This window comes from Diaphorina citri, unplaced genomic scaffold (assembly GCF_000475195.1).
Source record: "Diaphorina citri unplaced genomic scaffold, Diaci psyllid genome assembly version 1.1 scaffold4860, whole genome shotgun sequence".
Taxonomy (NCBI): Eukaryota; Metazoa; Arthropoda; class Insecta; order Hemiptera; family Psyllidae; genus Diaphorina; species Diaphorina citri.
In genome coordinates this window covers 1-11,917 of record NW_007382246.1, presented here as the reverse complement: position 1 = coordinate 11,917, position 11,917 = coordinate 1, and the positions used below count along the sequence as shown (strand labels likewise).

The following is an 11,917-nucleotide window of genomic DNA, read 5'->3' as shown; positions in this document are numbered from 1 at the left end:
TTGATAGGTGCCCAATATTTTTCCAAGCTTGATGCTAGCACGGCTTTTTGGTCCATGCAGCTGGATGAGAAGAGTACAGATTTATGTGCTTTTGGGACACCTTTTGGCAGATTCAAATTTTTGAGATTAGCGTATGGCTTAAATTTGGCCCCAGAGAAGTTTCACCAAAAGATGACAGAATATCTTGGTGATATTGACGGGGTAGTATGTTATATTGATGATATTTTGATTTTTTCACATAGCAAAGAACAACATGATAAAATTTTAATTAAAGTATTGGATAGAATGAGATCTATTAATTTGAAATTGAATATGAAAAAATGCATTATTGGTAAACAAAAAATTACATTTTTGGGACAAAATTTTGAATGTACAGGCATGTCACCAGATTTATCCAAAATTGAAGCTATTGAAAAGATGCCAGAACCAAAGAATGTAAAAGATTTGCAACGGTTTCTTGGCATGATCAATTATTTATCCTGTTATATGCCTAATATGTCTAATAACTGTGTAAATCTCAGAAAACTACTGAAAAAAGAGTCTTTATGGTGTTGGGAGTCAGCACATCAAATGGAATTTAATGGTCTTAAGAAATTAATTTGTCAAGCACCTATTCTTGCATTTTTTGATGTGCATAAGCCTATAGTACTTACCGTAGACAGCTCACAGTTTGCAGTAGGGGCATGTTTATTGCAGGAAATGAAACCAGTGGCATTTGCTTCTAGGTCTCTGACTGAGACACAGAAGAGATGGGCCCAAATAGAAAAAGAGCTTTTTGCTATTTGGTTTGGTTGTGTGAAGTTTCACCAGTACATTTATGGACAAAGTATACTGGTAGAAACTGATCACAAACCTTTGGTTACACTGTTCAAGAAGGCTCTGAGTGACATTCCTAATAGGTTACAAAGAATAATGCTTAAACTCCAATTGTATGATTTACATGTAGTATACAAAGCTGGTAAAGAGATGTATGTTTCCGATACTCTCTCGAGAGCTGCTCTGACAGATACATGTCAAGAATTTGATGACATGCTGGATCAGGAGTTAGCTGTCCACTCAAATATGTTTATGAGAACTTTGAATGTCTCTGATGCTAAATTGAATGAAATTTGTGAAGCCACCAAGAATGACAACATCTTACAACAGGTTAAACAATTTATTTTAACTGATTGGCCTAGCTATAAAAATCTAGTTCCTAAGATAATTCAACCATTTTATCCTTATAGAAATGAATTGCATATAGTTAGTGACATTATTTTCAAAGGTTCCTGTATTGTAATACCAAAAAGTATGCAAAATGAATTGATAAAGTCTATGCATTCAAGCCACATGGGGTATAATAAAAATAAGAACTTTGTAAAAGATGTTGTCTTCTGGCCCACACTGTTTTCTGATTTAAAATTATTTATTATAAATTGTGAGACATGTAATAAGTTTAAGCCTAACAATGTAAAAGAGCCATTAATTGCTCATGAGGTCCCTACTCATCCTTGGGAAAAGGTTGGAGTAGATTTGTTTGAGTTTGATAGATGTCATTACTTGATACTGGTGGACTACTACTCAAAGTTTTTTGAGACTGCCCTCCTACATAGTACTAATAGTAGGTCTATCATTTCTCAGTTTAAGAGCATTTTTTGTAGACAAGGGGTTCCTGCCCAATTAATTTCAGACAGAGGTCCTCCCTTTAGTTCAAATGAATTGAATCAATTTTACAAAGAATGGAATATTAATCACCAGTGTTCTTCACCATATTATCCCAAATCCAATGGGCAAGTAGAACAAACGGTGAAATTGGTGAAAAATACTCTCATTAAGTGTAAAGATTCTAACAGTGACCCATATCTAGCTTTGTTACATTTAAGAAATTCTTATAGTGATGGTCAAGAACCTCCCTCTAAATTGTTAAATGCTAGACTGTTAAGAACCAATATACCCACTTTACCTAATCAATTAAAATCTAAAATTGTTAGTTATAAGAGTTATAGAAATAATTATAAGAAGCGTATTACTAACATGAAAAAGTCCTATGACAAAGGAGCTAAACCTCTTGAGCCCTTGAAGCTCAATGAATGTGTTCTGTTTCAGAAGAAACCAGGTGACATTTGGTTACCTGCAAAAATTTCAAAGTTGCCTAAACAAATAAATTCTAAAAGATCTTATGAGGTTTTGACTCCAGATGGGTCTACTTATTGTAGAAATAGGGTTTATTTGAGAAAAGCTGGTAAGCAATTAGATGAGATTGCAACTTCCAATGAGGATTGTGGTGCTGATGCTTATTTAGACCCTGAAAATGAGTATTATTGCCACTGTCCTGCATTTTATGACAAAGAACAGCCAGTGGAAAGTCAGTCCAGTCCTTCTACTGCTGGTCTTGGTCAGGATGCTGACAGGCAGTCAGTGGAATGTCCATCCACTGACCCTGGTCAGAATATTAATGTTTCCCAGGACTCAGATGAGATGTTGGATCAAACAGATTTAATTTTAGACAACAGGAATTTGTTGGATCGGACAGTCATGCTGGAGTCTGATGACTCGTTTGTGTCAACGGATATGTCCTATCAGGATGACACAAAAAATGACCCTGATTGGTTGCCTTAGTAGACCCAGAGGCTTTCATTTCAAGAGGGCTTGTCATTATTTACTCTCTTGAAATAGGTATATTATAAAAAAAAAAAAAAAAAAAAAAAGGGACATGTTAGTAGGTACATAATTATGTATTTCATAACAGCTGATATTTTGTGACATTTGTTTATTTTGAAGGTTATTCAAAACAAATAAAATGATTTCGATTCTGATCGTCTCCTGTGAAAATATGAGTTCTTTCTTTTTTCTGATCTTATTTTCCAAGTTAAACAAGGAATAAACAAACATGACATCAAGAAAATTCATAATGATAAACCTGTGTTAAACAGTTGTAATTGTAACTGTTTAGCACAGATAATATAATTTCGCAAAGATTTTTAGGTCTCCTCTCCAAGATGAACTAGAAATATTAGACCATCTCAAGAAAGAAGTAATCCACCCACCCTCGGATTTGTAAAAATTCGCGATTGAATGATGATTAAATGAGTAGTGGCAAAATTTGCCCCATGATAAGAAATGAAAATGAAACCATTATATAAGAATAATAATAAACGTTGTGGATTGTGGTGGCAATTCCTGTGCTATTGACGGGAAAATATTTGTACCGTGAAAGGTAAGGTAAGGTAAGGTAAATTGGTAACTTACAACAGAGTAAGGGAATGAGAGTAGAGAGATGGGGGGAGAAGAAGGAGAGAGGGAGAGAGAGAGAAAGAGAGAAATTGGAAGAGAGAGAGAGAAGAAATGGAGAGGGAGAGAGAGAGACGGAAGAAAAGAAACGTTATACTTGGAACATTTTGTAAGGCAAATGGGCTGGGAAATTTGAAATGAAAAATGTTTCAAAACCTCTTCCATCTTCTGACAACAGAACATTTTCATACCCATGTGTTTACATTTACATTCATACATACATACATACATACATACATAGAATCTACGTAAATCTCTGTTCATACTCTGTTCATACATGTACATGCTGAACTCCAAACACAAAAAGGCCACTCTGAGGCTTGTGTATAGTGTAGGGGCAACATGTGTAGTGTAGGGGCAACATACAGTTTAATATTAACCGACCTCAGTGGTTAGCACAGTATAAACTTCGGATCTGAAGGGGTGGTTCGCAGTCAAATTCAAGTCATAAGTAATAATTTGATCTAGTCAAACAAGACTAAAAGTACTATGCCTTTATAGGATTCAATAGCTTACTTTCAAAGGTTTAGAATTTAAGAGCCTTCTTTTTTCAAGCCAGGGGGAGTGAAGAGGACAAATTATTTCCATCAAGTGGCAAGGGAAGAAGAAGGCGAATCAAATTTGACATCAGCAAAATCCACCGCATGCCTGACCTGACCTGGAAAATTATACCTCCAAGCTTTCGAGTACCGCGCGGAATCATATAGCCGTATAGCCTATATTATACCTTATTACCTTTTTTTTAATTTTTTACCGTTTATCTACGTTGATCAATCTTCATCGAAATTATATATCAACGTGAAGGAAGTCAACTTTCTTAAGGACACAGAAGGTTTTTTTAAAGGGATTCCTTGATTCGTAATAACTTTCGAACGAGTTGTTCGATTTGACCAATTTGGTTAACACGTTTAACTACTGAAGGATATGTTTCTCTCTGAATTTTGACTTCAATCGGACCTCTGGAGGTCCCGTAGGAGTTCCATTTCTAGAATCATCACGTGAACTAGTTATTCTTTCACTTGAACCACCCTGTATTCATGGACAGCTGCCGTCAAAGACACCCAGTATAACATTGTCTAGTAGAAACTTTCCATATACTGTCTTCTGTTTTGAATCAGCAATATTTGTTATTGATTCCTCCTATCTATCTTACTTTTTAGTTATTAGTTGAGTGATTATCACATGATACTTGGAATTTCAAGTGACTATTATTTGTTTGAGTCTCTGTACTCAACCATGTCGCCGAACAATCCTTGGAGTCAGGCAGACCGACTTACCTCATCCAATCCGGACGGGTCAAGTAATCTTCGCTAGATACCATCAACACATCAACCCCCCTTGGTGCAGCTACACCGCTACAACACCAACAACAACAACAACAACAACAACAACAACAACAACAACAACAACAACAACAACAACAACAACAACAACAACAACAACAACAACACCAACCACCTCACCCAATAGAGTGTCTAGAGGGAGCAGCACCGAACTCCTTACCAGCCTAGTAATCAAAGAAGGGTTTACATGGCTTTGAAAAGAATACGCAATAGTCCTCACGATGAAATGGTTGATAGCACATGTACCTATGTGATTCAGGACGAGCTAGAAATATCTGGCTGCAGACTATCGCATCCCCGACTTCAACTTAGTACCTAGTTTGAACAACATCAACAACAAGAATAATAACACCAACAATGACAACACCACCACTACTAACAATAACATTAACAACACCAAAAACAAGCTACCAACCTTAGAAATAAGCGCTATAATGATTACAAATACCTAACAATAACTTGATACTTCTGACAGCATACTTATTGGAAGTGTCTGAGTTGATATAATCAATAGTTGACCTTTAGTTCCACTTATCTCTCAAGCTACAATCCCCACACAGACCAGCACAGGGTACTTAGCCACTTCTACTGATTAGGAGTAGAAATATCCAACGATAACTTATACTCATATACTGTGATCTGTACCTATATATTATGTCCTCTAAGTAGGTAGTGTGTTGGATACTGTATGGGCAGTTTGAACTCATAGGTAGGTTATATTATAGGTAGAAAAACTCATAAAAGCTGATAAGGTACTTGTACCTCGCCTTCACTTCCAACTGTCCAATCAATCATCCCTGTTGCACATAGGTACTGAGGTATTGAACTCTAGACCCTTATCAGGACAGGACGGGGGGAAATCGTGTATTCTACAGTGTGTACCTACCTGCATACCTAATGTACCCGTGTGCTGTTCGACTTGTGAAGAAGAAGAAGAAGAATGTGCAGGAGGAGGAAGAAAACGAAGGGTATAAAGAAGCGGAAGAACACCACAGGCGTAAGGTCATCGACTGAGGATTTCACTGCCATTTCTGTGAATAATATTCCACTTTCCTTTTAGCTTAGCTTTTACATCCATGACTCTGTACCAGTACTTCTGTCTTTAACGTCAATGTGTGTCGGTCACTCACGAACGCTCCGACAGAACGTGAGTGCCCGGCATTATAAGTACCTAGTTCAGGACTCGAATTTTCATTGGCAAACTTCATCTTTTTCACAAGCCTCCTCTGTGTTCTGATTTCAGGTTGAGCTCCTCTCAACACTCCTGGTAATCCAGCCGTCACCTCTCCTCCAACATTACATTTGAGCACGTGAACTACACAAACGTGAGTACCTCCTCCTAAACCGTCCCTCCTGGCTCAGGCCGTTTATATCTTCTCAAGGTCAGAGGTTCACCCTTGATACCACGACCGACTGTTTATCTTTGATTTGTAAAACTGCAAGACTGCAACATGTCGACTTGATCAATAGTTGCTCAAATACTCGTACCTACTTACTTTCTAGTACCAAAAACAGTCATTTTTTTCATGCTCTAATTTGGCGCTAGACCTGGTGTTCGAATGTCCCTCTTCTTTGTAGATCCGTACCAATCTGAGATTTACCTACTTTCGTGTTCGTGGTATCGAGGGGTAATCATATCTGAACTTTCAACTTCTTTCTTCTTAGCATATAGCATGGTTTGTCAGTAGTTAACAGTGTAGATCACAGAATTTAGTATTTGCACCGCACAACCTGTTTCTTCCGACACTTTCTTGACTTTCTTCTAGCTTTCCTAACCACTAAAACACAAAGTTTGATCAAAACGCTCTTTTCACTGTCAATTCTAATCTTTGATATTGTAAGGTTTAGTTGAACCTTTTTCTCTTAAGAGTGGTGATGGTCAGCATTGCTTTCAAAGGAGGTGATAGGTAGCCCGAAAAACCTGAAAAACTTGGGTATTTTACAGGTAGGTCCTTTAGTGACTTCCAAAAGTTTACTCTTTAAATCTTCTGAACTGTGACGTAGATATAGGTTAAAATTGTCAAATAGTTTGAGGGATCTATCAATAGTTTTCTCTTTTGTTTAGTTCCAGCATAAAAAAATGTAGTGAATAAATTTCCACTCAGATTAGTTGAAGATAGACTAGCCTAGGGGACATTTCTGTTCAAATAGGGCTATTTTAGCTTAAATTTAGGTTATGGATTGTGGATAACAGGACTTAGCGTAGGTTTAGGTTAGGGATTATACCGTTTGTTGAAAGCAGAACTATTTCAGATCTTGGTTGGGGGATCCCTTGAGAGAGATCGCAAACCCGTCCTCCACCGTGACTTTATAATGGACGAGCAACACCTTTACATTGTCAAATGGCTCCCCGACCTTCCGCCCCAGAGCTCTACGGAGATCCAGTGGCCTGTGACAGGATCCTTTGGTCACAAGTTTATCTTCAACTTAGGAAATTACCGCGGATTCACTTAGTAGTTCAGCGTTTAATAGTTCGGTGGACAACCCTGTACCCCCAATCTAAGTATAACCATCTCCTTACCTTTTACCAATAATGATTTACCATACCAATCACCACTTTGGGAACGCGAACTGGAATAGTTACTATGGTCCTAACCATAGCTATGCCGGCACCAGCCCTTATCCGACGCATTCAGCACAGAGTTACATCAACAAGAGACATCCTGCCAGACACTCTGGTATACATAGGGGTTGGCATCCGTCAGGATATCATCCTTGTTAGTAGGTACATAATTATGTATTTCATAACAGCTGATATTTTGTGACATTTGTTTATTTTGAAGGTTATTCAAAACAAATAAAATGATTTCGATTCTGATCGTCTCCTGTGAAAATATGAGTTCTTTCTTTTTTCTGATCTTATTTTCCAAGTTAAACAAGGAATAAACATGGTGTCAGGTGTGGATTCTTCTAGTCCTTAATGTCCTAGAAGATAAGCAAGTGTTGTAGTTGTGATCCAGTCTGTCCAGAAGTCGAGAAATGCCACCCAAGGAGGAAACAGGGCAAGCAGGCACGGGAGTGCAGCATGCTCTGCCAGCATCAATGGCTCTCAAGTTGAAGGGACAAAGCGGAGCTCAACAATATGAAGCATGGAAGGTGTTCAAATTTCAATTTGAAAACTACCTTGTTGCAACTAGACAAAGTGAACTCTCTGAAGAAAGGAAGGTCGCCATCCTTCTCCATGTGATGGGTGTGGAGATTGTACCAATTTATCTGTCCTTCAATCTCAGTGGTGAGAAGACTGTCTCACAAGTAATTCAAGAGTTTGAGAAGTATTTCTCTCCACAGAAGAATTTGTCACTTGAAAGGAATGTGTTCCTGTCGCGAAGACAAATGCCTGGTGAGTCCCTAGAGGGGTTTATTACAAATTTGAAGAACTTGTCAACAACATGTGAACTGGGAAGTTTACGAGAGTCCCTTGTTAGGGATATCTTCATTCTGGGATTGTTGGAGGAAAATTCTTACATCAAGGAAAGGTTGTTGGAAGAAGGAGACAAGAAGAGTCTGAGTGAAATCTTTGACCTTGCTAGGACACTGGAAATGTCCAAGGAAAAATGTTCCAAACCTGTTTTAAGTGTGTCAACAAGCAGTCACAGTAGGAGCAACAGTTACAATAAGAATGTAAAGAAGTCAAAGTGTAACAGATGTGGTTACATGGTGCAAATACCACATCAGAAATGTCCAGCATTACGTGCTATGTGCAATTCATGTTCCAAGGTGGGTCATTATGCCAAGATGTGTAGAGTGAAGAAAGTCAACACAGTACAAGAAATCAGTGTTCATTCTGAAGGGCAAGAGCCAGAGTGTGGTTCCAAAGCCAGTCCAAATGATTCTTTTTTCATTGGTGTAGTGAATCACAATAATGATAGTCCATGGAAAGTGCTCGTGAAGGTAAACAATAAACTGTTACCAATGTCTATAGATACGGGAGCAGAAGCAAACGTGATGAGTCTGTCCAGCTACAAGGAGTCTGGGTTACCAAGTTTCAGTATTCAACCTACATGTTCTAAACTCACAGCCTATGGTGGTACAGATATCCCTATTGTGGGACAATGTATAATCAATTGTGAAATAAACAAGGTAAAGTTACCAATTAGATTTTTTATTTGTAAAGCAGATCAACCTACTGTTCTGGGTGCTAAAGCATGTGAAAATTTTTGCCTCATTAAGAGAATAGGCTCAATTTTTGATAGTCAATTTGGTGCTTATGCCAAACTCATGTCTTCATACAATGACTTGTTTGAAGGTCTAGGTTGTCTTCCGGGTTATGTGAGAATTGATCTCAAGGAAACTGCAGTTCCTCAAGTCAATCCTCCAAGAAGAGTTCCATTTAAGTTAATGGAAACATTCAAAACTGAACTAGACAGAATGTGTGAAATGGGTGTTATAGAAAAATTAACCAAACCCACTGAATGGTTAAATTCAGTTGTACTCGTTGAAAAACCCGATGGGTCCCTTAGAGTTTGCCTAGACCCGAGACCTTTGAACAAAGCCATTATGAGATCACAGTACCCATTACCTACACTAGAATCTATTAGGTCTAAATTGATAGGTGCCCAATATTTTTCCAAGCTTGATGCTAGCACGGCTTTTTGGTCCATGCAGCTGGATGAGAAGAGTACAGATTTATGTGCTTTTGGGACACCTTTTGGCAGATTCAAATTTTTGAGATTAGCGTATGGCTTAAATTTGGCCCCAGAGAAGTTTCACCAAAAGATGACAGAATATCTTGGTGATATTGACGGGGTAGTATGTTATATTGATGATATTTTGATTTTTTCACATAGCAAAGAACAACATGATAAAATTTTAATTAAAGTATTGGATAGAATGAGATCTATTAATTTGAAATTGAATATGAAAAAATGCATTATTGGTAAACAAAAAATTACATTTTTGGGACAAAATTTTGAATGTACAGGCATGTCACCAGATTTATCCAAAATTGAAGCTATTGAAAAGATGCCAGAACCAAAGAATGTAAAAGATTTGCAACGGTTTCTTGGCATGATCAATTATTTATCCTGTTATATGCCTAATATGTCTAATAACTGTGTAAATCTCAGAAAACTACTGAAAAAAGAGTCTTTATGGTGTTGGGAGTCAGCACATCAAATGGAATTTAATGGTCTTAAGAAATTAATTTGTCAAGCACCTATTCTTGCATTTTTTGATGTGCATAAGCCTATAGTACTTACCGTAGACAGCTCACAGTTTGCAGTAGGGGCATGTTTATTGCAGGAAATGAAACCAGTGGCATTTGCTTCTAGGTCTCTGACTGAGACACAGAAGAGATGGGCCCAAATAGAAAAAGAGCTTTTTGCTATTTGGTTTGGTTGTGTGAAGTTTCACCAGTACATTTATGGACAAAGTATACTGGTAGAAACTGATCACAAACCTTTGGTTACACTGTTCAAGAAGGCTCTGAGTGACATTCCTAATAGGTTACAAAGAATAATGCTTAAACTCCAATTGTATGATTTACATGTAGTATACAAAGCTGGTAAAGAGATGTATGTTTCCGATACTCTCTCGAGAGCTGCTCTGACAGATACATGTCAAGAATTTGATGACATGCTGGATCAGGAGTTAGCTGTCCACTCAAATATGTTTATGAGAACTTTGAATGTCTCTGATGCTAAATTGAATGAAATTTGTGAAGCCACCAAGAATGACAACATCTTACAACAGGTTAAACAATTTATTTTAACTGATTGGCCTAGCTATAAAAATCTAGTTCCTAAGATAATTCAACCATTTTATCCTTATAGAAATGAATTGCATATAGTTAGTGACATTATTTTCAAAGGTTCCTGTATTGTAATACCAAAAAGTATGCAAAATGAATTGATAAAGTCTATGCATTCAAGCCACATGGGGTATAATAAAAATAAGAACTTTGTAAAAGATGTTGTCTTCTGGCCCACACTGTTTTCTGATTTAAAATTATTTATTATAAATTGTGAGACATGTAATAAGTTTAAGCCTAACAATGTAAAAGAGCCATTAATTGCTCATGAGGTCCCTACTCATCCTTGGGAAAAGGTTGGAGTAGATTTGTTTGAGTTTGATAGATGTCATTACTTGATACTGGTGGACTACTACTCAAAGTTTTTTGAGACTGCCCTCCTACATAGTACTAATAGTAGGTCTATCATTTCTCAGTTTAAGAGCATTTTTTGTAGACAAGGGGTTCCTGCCCAATTAATTTCAGACAGAGGTCCTCCCTTTAGTTCAAATGAATTGAATCAATTTTACAAAGAATGGAATATTAATCACCAGTGTTCTTCACCATATTATCCCAAATCCAATGGGCAAGTAGAACAAACGGTGAAATTGGTGAAAAATACTCTCATTAAGTGTAAAGATTCTAACAGTGACCCATATCTAGCTTTGTTACATTTAAGAAATTCTTATAGTGATGGTCAAGAACCTCCCTCTAAATTGTTAAATGCTAGACTGTTAAGAACCAATATACCCACTTTACCTAATCAATTAAAATCTAAAATTGTTAGTTATAAGAGTTATAGAAATAATTATAAGAAGCGTATTACTAACATGAAAAAGTCCTATGACAAAGGAGCTAAACCTCTTGAGCCCTTGAAGCTCAATGAATGTGTTCTGTTTCAGAAGAAACCAGGTGACATTTGGTTACCTGCAAAAATTTCAAAGTTGCCTAAACAAATAAATTCTAAAAGATCTTATGAGGTTTTGACTCCAGATGGGTCTACTTATTGTAGAAATAGGGTTTATTTGAGAAAAGCTGGTAAGCAATTAGATGAGATTGCAACTTCCAATGAGGATTGTGGTGCTGATGCTTATTTAGACCCTGAAAATGAGTATTATTGCCACTGTCCTGCATTTTATGACAAAGAACAGCCAGTGGAAAGTCAGTCCAGTCCTTCTACTGCTGGTCTTGGTCAGGATGCTGACAGGCAGTCAGTGGAATGTCCATCCACTGACCCTGGTCAGAATATTAATGTTTCCCAGGACTCAGATGAGATGTTGGATCAAACAGATTTAATTTTAGACAACAGGAATTTGTTGGATCGGACAGTCATGCTGGAGTCTGATGACTCGTTTGTGTCAACGGATATGTCCTATCAGGATGACACAAAAAATGACCCTGATTGGTTGCCTTAGTAGACCCAGAGGCTTTCATTTCAAGAGGGCTTGTCATTATTTACTCTCTTGAAATAGGTATATATATATAAAAAAAAGGGACATGTTAGTAGGTACATAATTATGTATTTCATAACAGCTGATATTTTGTGACATTTGTTTATTTTGAAGGTTATTCAAAA

General features: G+C 37.2%; 1 protein-coding gene across 2 annotated transcripts; it reads left to right on the top strand.

Moving 5' to 3' along the window:
• The first annotated feature begins 2,685 nt into the window (after positions 1–2,685).
• LOC113472333 (uncharacterized protein K02A2.6-like) lies at positions 2,686–11,820 on the top strand. Of its 2 annotated transcripts, none has more exons than XM_026832033.1 (2): positions 2,686–2,702; positions 7,339–11,820. In XM_026832033.1, the coding sequence occupies exon 2, from the start codon at positions 7,593–7,595 to the stop codon at positions 11,754–11,756; it is 4,164 nt and encodes a 1,387-aa protein (XP_026687834.1). In that variant the 5' UTR covers positions 2,686–2,702; positions 7,339–7,592; the 3' UTR covers positions 11,757–11,820. The 2 variants fall into 2 exon arrangements, with proteins under 2 accessions (XP_026687834.1, XP_026687833.1); XM_026832032.1 differs by lacking the exon at positions 2,686–2,702 and adding an exon at positions 5,826–5,938 and having other exon boundaries at positions 6,867–11,820.
• The last annotated feature ends 97 nt before the right edge of the window (positions 11,821–11,917 follow it).

Coding starts and splice junctions, on each gene's coding strand:
- LOC113472333 (XM_026832033.1), top strand. CDS start 7,593: ATGCCACCCAAGGAGGAAACAGGGCAAGCAGGCACGGGAGTGCAGCAT.